Genomic DNA, 6,911 nt, shown 5'->3' with positions numbered 1-6,911 from the left:
ACGTCTCAAATTTTAATATATGTCGAGTATCCGACCTAGACCCAAGGAAGGCGGTTTGTCCGAGCTGATGTTTTAATCCACAAGAAAGCGGTCTGATCTATAAATGCTTGAGTCCGACTACGTAAAAACTCAGACTCCAATAGGAGCACTGTTCATACCCTGGCCGAAAGATATAGCCACACCCAAAATGAATAAAAGTCCATCCAAGAGAGTTGGCCCTATCTACTCCTACCCAACCTCATAGAGATCAGGCGCAACAACGAACAACTCATTACTACTTATCTGAACAAGTAACTAACTCCTAAGATATCTCCCATTTATCTAGAAATGATATCTCAACAACTTCCTTAAGAAAAGGGAACGGTCATCCACCATCAAAGGTGGAACTACTCTAAAAGGTGGTTATCTACTTTACTAGAAATACATTGACACCCTTAGATATATTTAGGACCAAATCTACTAAAAAAACCTGCTTTAAACCCTTGCTAATTTAAACATCGGAGTCCCTTGCAAGTACTACACTCCACCTCCTCACAAGGAACTCAGATAGCGACACCTCAACGCCCACAAAAATCAGATGTGGTCTCAAAAGAAATTTAGACCTCACGTTCAAACCCAAAAGTAACCCCATCTTAGATAAGCCACGCAACATATAATATGTGTAAATATATCACATTATATCGAAAATTCGCAAGACATAAATTAATTACAAAGTACACAATATTAGGAGTTCAAAAAATAATTTCATAACAGTTTTATTGCTAAGAATGATAATTCAAAAAATTCAATTTAATTTAATTATATACCTTGCTGAGAGTAAGCCCTAAAGCTTAACAATCTAAATCTAAAAACCAAAATTTTCCAACAATATCATAATGAAATTTATGCAGCAGTTTGTTGTTGGTGGACAACTTTGGGAAGAAACAACCAAGGCTTTGTTCCTTTGCCGATGATGAATAGATTCCCCATGCAGTCGCAAACTCCTAACCAGTAGCATCCTGGACATGGATGGTGTCAAAACTTCCCTTGTGCTTCTCACGACTCTTTATGACACCAACTCGGCCTGTTGCCAACAGAAGGACCAATATGTTCGACGACAGGATAAAAATTTATTAGAGACCAAATTGTTCGATCTAAAATTCTTTGGAAATCAATTTGGGTGTTTATGCATTTCTCAATTAAGACGAACCATTCTCGTGTATCACTTGCAATGGCTTGACCAACCATCTATATTAAGACATAACATTTTAGAGAGAGAGAGAGAGAGAGAGAATGAGTATGGCCTCGTATCAATGTACCAAAGTATCATTTCAGCCGAAGCTACAATAACTGGTGACAACTTACACTTTGATTTCCCTCTCCACCCAATATTTGCCTTCTCATCATTATTTTCATCATGAACTGGGCAAATGAATTGTTTTTTGCTAATGACCTAACCAGAATCTCAAAAATTAATATGTTGATGTCATGTGAGAGAAGCGACAAGAAGCGACCACTGCAGCTCATCTGCCAAGCTGCCGCCGCCGCCTTTTCTCTGCTTCTCTCTTCTCCAACAGTTTATTGATTCTTGTAATAAAATCTCTCTGAACCTTCTCTGCAATTTTCTCAAATCCCGGGAGGTTCTCCACCAAGTTTTCGTACACCTCGTCATTGAGATCTTCGAATATCTTATATAACCTCTGCAAATAATAAAGCGAAATATCTCACGTTTGAGTAGAGGCTAGTTATTGCAAAAATAGGACTATAGAGATACCAAGACATCACCACAGTCAGGTAATTCAGTAATTGTTCAGATAAAGGCAACTAGCCGTGATTTTGCATTCTACGGGTTCCAACATTTTGATTTTAGTCCCTATGAAATTTTGTATTGGTTTTGGTCCTTTTATTATATTCTACTTTCTTTTGTTTTTAGTCCTCATTATAAATGTTATCATTATAATTGAATTATGCCAAGACCTTTTTTTCTTGTTTGACATGCTTTTCGATGGATGTTTGAATAGTTGATTTTGAAGATGCATCATGCAGCGAAGGGATAGAGGTAACAACCTTCCAAGCTATGAGGGTAGAGAAAGGGAAAAGTTACATTTATGCAAGAAAATATTTTACTTAACCAAGAAAGGATATGATATGAAACACACAAAGTTTGTACTTGGTAAGGCAGGTATCAATCTATAATCAGTGGGGAACAGAGTGAAAATACATCAATGTAGATTACTGGCGAATCAAGATGCTCGGATTAAGATGCATACCATCATGTCCATATTCCAGTGCTGGATGTATGGCGGACCAGTCTGGAATGAGCCGAGTGGTTCACGGTACCACTGGCCATTAAATGTTATTTGATCCATTGCTTGTTCTATACTCAGAACTTCCCATGGCCTCAAACCTGGAATAATTTTTGCCAACTGCAACCTGCCTCACACAATTATCCATTGTAACCAAACAAATAAAAGAAAAAATTGGGAGGCAAGATTTAGCCACAAATTAGTTCGAACCAAGAATTGATTACTATATCCATCTATAATTGATAGAGAACATGGTAAAGTTTCTCGTATTATCTATGACAAAAGCAAGAAGAAAGATATTACATCATTACTTGTTTACAGGCTCATTTGTTTTTGCCTTTTCTGGACCAAAAAATCAATTTCTTTTACATGGGAAATTTTTTTTTACCTTTGCCATATTTCTTTAAATTTTCAGCATTTTCAAAAAAGCTAACCAGAGTAGTTTCTAAGAAATATCAATATTCCGTTTTTACTTTTTATGAGTATATATAAAAATCAAGTTATAAAATCACTTTTTTTCTTTCAAAATAAAAAACAAAGGCACCCTAAATCACATGGTCTCAGCATATGCATACCTAAGATGTCTAGGAATGTACTTGTTGGGCATGTGATCCTCTTCCAAAATAGTGGTGAGTTCAGAGCCACTAGCCCAAAGAAATAGGGCATGACTTGGAATTCTAACTCCTGGCCAAACACCGTCATTAGCTTCTAACACTGCTAAATCACGTCTCTTGCTTTCTATAGCCTCTTCTTGAAGCTGCTTATAAGTCTTCTTTTCAAATCCCTTGAGAGGAACCCATGGCGGTATGCCCTTCTGAAGTTTGTGGAGAAAAGCCGTTGCTGAAGCAGCAAGTCTAACTGAAAAAACAAAAAAGAAAAATACAAACCAAGAATCATTTCCTGTTTTTTAGATGCAAAATGCGATCATTATTCACATGATTGTCTTCAATAGATTGTTCACCTGAATTAGATAGTGAAACCTTTTTAGGAGTAAAAGTCAACAAAATCTAGGATAGAATCTAATAGTAAATCAGTTTTACAGGTCTTTCAGTAAAGTATTAAGAAACAGTTATCAAGAAGACAGGAATTTTAGCAAGAGCTAGTTTTAAGTGAGAGCTCTTACTTTAGGGTCCTGAAGCAAACAAGTTTGAAATTCATAAATGGTTTCGGATAACAGTAACCTTATATTCTCAGTTTAAGACAACAATAACTGAGGGACGATAAGACCATCAAAGATAGAGAGGTTGAAAAATAATTGCTCCAATACCATAATTTTTTTTTGTTTTTCTCTGTGTATGAATATCTGAGAGAAAAAAGTCACCACAAGTCTCATTTCTTGTGCTCTGATTAAAATACCCATACAGGTTCAACATCATAATATCCATCAATCTGATATCTTTCTCGTAGTGCAAATACTTTACCATGCAGGAATATGCGTTGCACTTTCTACTTCACCAAATTCATCATAACACATGATGCTACTTTCTTAGCATGCCCAGAAATGGTAAAAATAAAACATACTGATTGTTCACTTTACAATTTACATGATAAACGAGTAAAGGATATATCAGATAAAAGAAGGATAAAGATCAAGACTGCCAGACCTTCCCAAGTAGCAATTGCACGCTCCATTCCATAAATCATGTGGATTGGAGCCCACTCATCCATATCTTCGCCCCAAATGAAAGTGTTCTTATCAATAATTCCAGCACCCCAAGCAGTTTTAAGCGTAATTAACTCCAGAGGCCCTCGTGTACGACCTAGCCGGTCCTTATAGTACCATCCACCACTCCTCATGATAACTACATTAAATAGAAAACAAAAAATACAACAAACAACCAACACGGAAGCAATGAGTAGACACACCAATTAAACAATTACGTACAAAGTTTAGAGTTGCATCACGAAACATTCAACAAACAAAAATAGTCTTAATATTATATTCACCTCCAACTCTTTTTCCATAGCAATTAACAAAGTAAAAAACGCAGACAAGTATCTTACATAGTCCTTGTCACTTTTTCGCCAAAACGAAAGCATATAAGGTGGATAGACTTTTCCACAACCAAGGCATGGTAAACCACAATCAGAGTTTTTCTAACAAGGGATCACAATTGGAACTGAACCAAAGACCTATTCCTACCAATCAATTTACCGAACCCTCGTTGACAAGTAGCTTATATATTGTAACACATGCAGGTCCAATCACATATTTCACTAGCAAGAGCAATACTCTGAACCTTATCCGAACCCAAGTTTTGGTTCAATGCTATTTCAACATCATTGATAGTTGCCTAGATCTAAACATATGAATACATGCATAAGCAAATATTTCACAAACACAAACAAAACCCAGAACCTTTCAATCAATGCTATTCAATCCAGTCAATTCAGCCATCACTTATTCACAAGCCAAACTTTTTTTAACACATCTTTGACTATCTAACACAATCCTACGCTTTTAACTGAACTCATAACTAATTATGCAAAGATTTGCAATAAAACTAAGATATGTAGAGCTTCTTAGTCTTTTTTACACTACAGAGTACAAAAGTTCCAAACTTTATAAAACTTACAATCATAGTATCGCCTCTCAAGATTCTTGTACCCAATTGACTGAGCAGCATCACTAGGCCTCCCAGGTGGGTAAGGCCGCTGCCTGAACCCCCACAGCCCAAAGAAGAACTGCCTTGCAAAGTCCCAAAACTTGTCATCGGCCTCGCTATCGGTCTTCAGTGCCTTCCTAGGCATCGGTCGCCCATCGGGGCCAGTGACATGCGGCACTGCCTTCCACACCTCCCAATCCTCCTTGTGGTAAGGTCTCTTGTTCTCCTCCAAATCAAGCTCGTTCATCTTGTCTCTGATCTCCTCGGCTCTCAAGAGAAACTTCATAACAGGGCTATTCTTCAACTTCTCAATCCACTCCTCGTTCTCCCTTATCTCTTCCTCAGTGGGATTCTCCCTCTCCTCTATGTAGGGGTTGAGCTCGTCTTGTTTTAGAATCTTTTCTACTTCCGGAGTGTGCCTATACATATTATCAAACAATGACACTTAATCAAAATTAATCTAAAATTAAAACCATCCATCATTTAACAAAATTAAACTGTTATCAAACAATCACCTTGAGACAGCTATTGAAACAGATAAAAAACAGATTAGTCAGCCAAAATAATCTCCATCCAAACATGCCTCTAACTTAACCCTAAGCTGTCTGAACTAAACTAAGTTAGGTTTACAAGGGTTTAATGCAAGTTACAATCAAAATGTTCCTACACATTCAGTGCCACTATTTTACAAAATCAAACAACACAATCCTAAACCTGAGAGAAGTATCTTGAAAATTGAATGAGAAGAGTAAGGGAAGATGCCTGTAATCAGGGATGTTCTCGCATTCCCAGAAGAACTGGTGAGCCATCTGAGTGAAGTGGCCAGGTTCGCCATTGTTGGGCTTCTTGGGCCTTCTGCGAAAGAACCTCGGGAGGCCAATGGCGGCGAAGGGCGGAGAGTTGGCGTTGTGTTCGAAGAATCCGAGGATGTTGAAGTTGACAGCAGGGAGAGGGTTTTGGGGTTTGTTAAACCAGTTGCCACCGAAAGGGTTTAAGTTGTTAATGGAAGCCATTATTATTATCAGAAGAAAAAGTTTGATTTGATGTTACAAATTCAATGTTACAAATTTGGGAAGTACCATGGAAGAAATGGAATTAGCGCAGAGTGAAGTGAACTAGTGAAGTCGAGACCTGAGAGAGAGTGAAGAAAAAGATTGGATGAAAATAAAATTTAAGATGTATTTGGATGAGAAAAAAATAAAGGAAAGGAGCGACATCAAATTTTTTAAAATAAAAAAATAAGATAAATAAAAAATAAGAATTTAATTAGTTTTTAATTAAAATAATTAAATTTATACATAATAAAAATTATAAATTAAATGATAATTAACTTTTTTTAAATCTTTTTTCCTTAAGAAAAAGATGTTTTTCATGTAATAAATAAACAAAAAAAAAATTTTAATTTTGATATGGAAGAAGGGATCGTGTATAACAGGGTTATGGGGGTTCTGAGTGTATTACCGAGCTGTGATGGCTGGTGAACTGAAACCGGATGGACCGAGTTGTGGAACTGAAATCGGACGGTCTGATTTCAGTAATCGGACGGTCCGATTTCAGTAATCGGACGGTACGCTAATCGGTGGGTCCGATTTGCGTCGTGCTCCCACGTGGCGAGCATACACCTCAATCCTGCATTGGCTCCGTTCCAAGAAAGCAAGTGTATTCCCTTCCCAGCTACTTTCACTTTCACTTTCACTCTCATCTCTCTCTCTCTCTTTGTTCCCCAACCCCATCATCTCTTTCCCTCTCTGTTCCCCAACCCCACCACCATTGTTGGACCACCAAAAATTCAAAAAAAAATGGAAAACAATGTCAAGAAGAAGGAAAATTAAAGAAGTAAATCAACTAGAGTTTCATATTGTTAATTATCTTAGGCATCCTAGTTATGTAAGTTTATATTTTTTAATATTTTGATTTAGTAAATAAATAATAGTAGTAATAAAATTTTATTATTTTTAATAGCAATATATATTATTATAGAACTAAGTAGAGATTAATCATATATATATATATATATATA

General features: G+C 36.6%; 1 protein-coding gene across 1 annotated transcript; it reads right to left on the bottom strand.

Moving 5' to 3' along the window:
• Positions 1–793: 793 nt before the first annotated feature.
• Positions 794–6,054, bottom strand: LOC130960362 (protein TIC 56, chloroplastic). Its single transcript, XM_057885744.1, has 6 exons — positions 5,650–6,054; positions 4,862–5,306; positions 3,890–4,087; positions 2,861–3,143; positions 2,250–2,412; positions 794–1,679 (listed from the first exon to the last, which is right to left on the bottom strand). Exons 1-6 carry the CDS (start codon positions 5,902–5,904, stop codon positions 1,503–1,505), a joined length of 1,521 nt encoding a protein of 506 aa, XP_057741727.1. The 5' UTR covers positions 5,905–6,054; the 3' UTR covers positions 794–1,502.
• Between the last annotated feature and the right edge of the window lie 857 nt (positions 6,055–6,911).

The sequence above is a fragment of the Arachis stenosperma genome, chromosome 2, assembly GCF_014773155.1.
Source record: "Arachis stenosperma cultivar V10309 chromosome 2, arast.V10309.gnm1.PFL2, whole genome shotgun sequence".
NCBI lineage: Eukaryota > Viridiplantae > Streptophyta > Magnoliopsida > Fabales > Fabaceae > Arachis > Arachis stenosperma.
This window is presented reverse-complemented; position numbering and strand designations above follow the sequence as displayed.

Bases quoted from the DNA above. Each gene is read 5' to 3' on its own strand.
- LOC130960362 (XM_057885744.1), bottom strand. From the start codon at position 5,904: ATGGCTTCCATTAACAACTTAAACCCTTTCGGTGGCAACTGGTTTAAC. The intron at 2,413-2,860 runs GTATGCATATGC...TGTGTGAGGCAG, and splicing joins TACATTCCTAGACATCTTAG to GTTGCAGTTGGCAAAAATTA. The intron at 1,680-2,249 runs GTATGCATCTTA...TATTATTTGCAG, and splicing joins ACTGGAATATGGACATGATG to AGGTTATATAAGATATTCGA.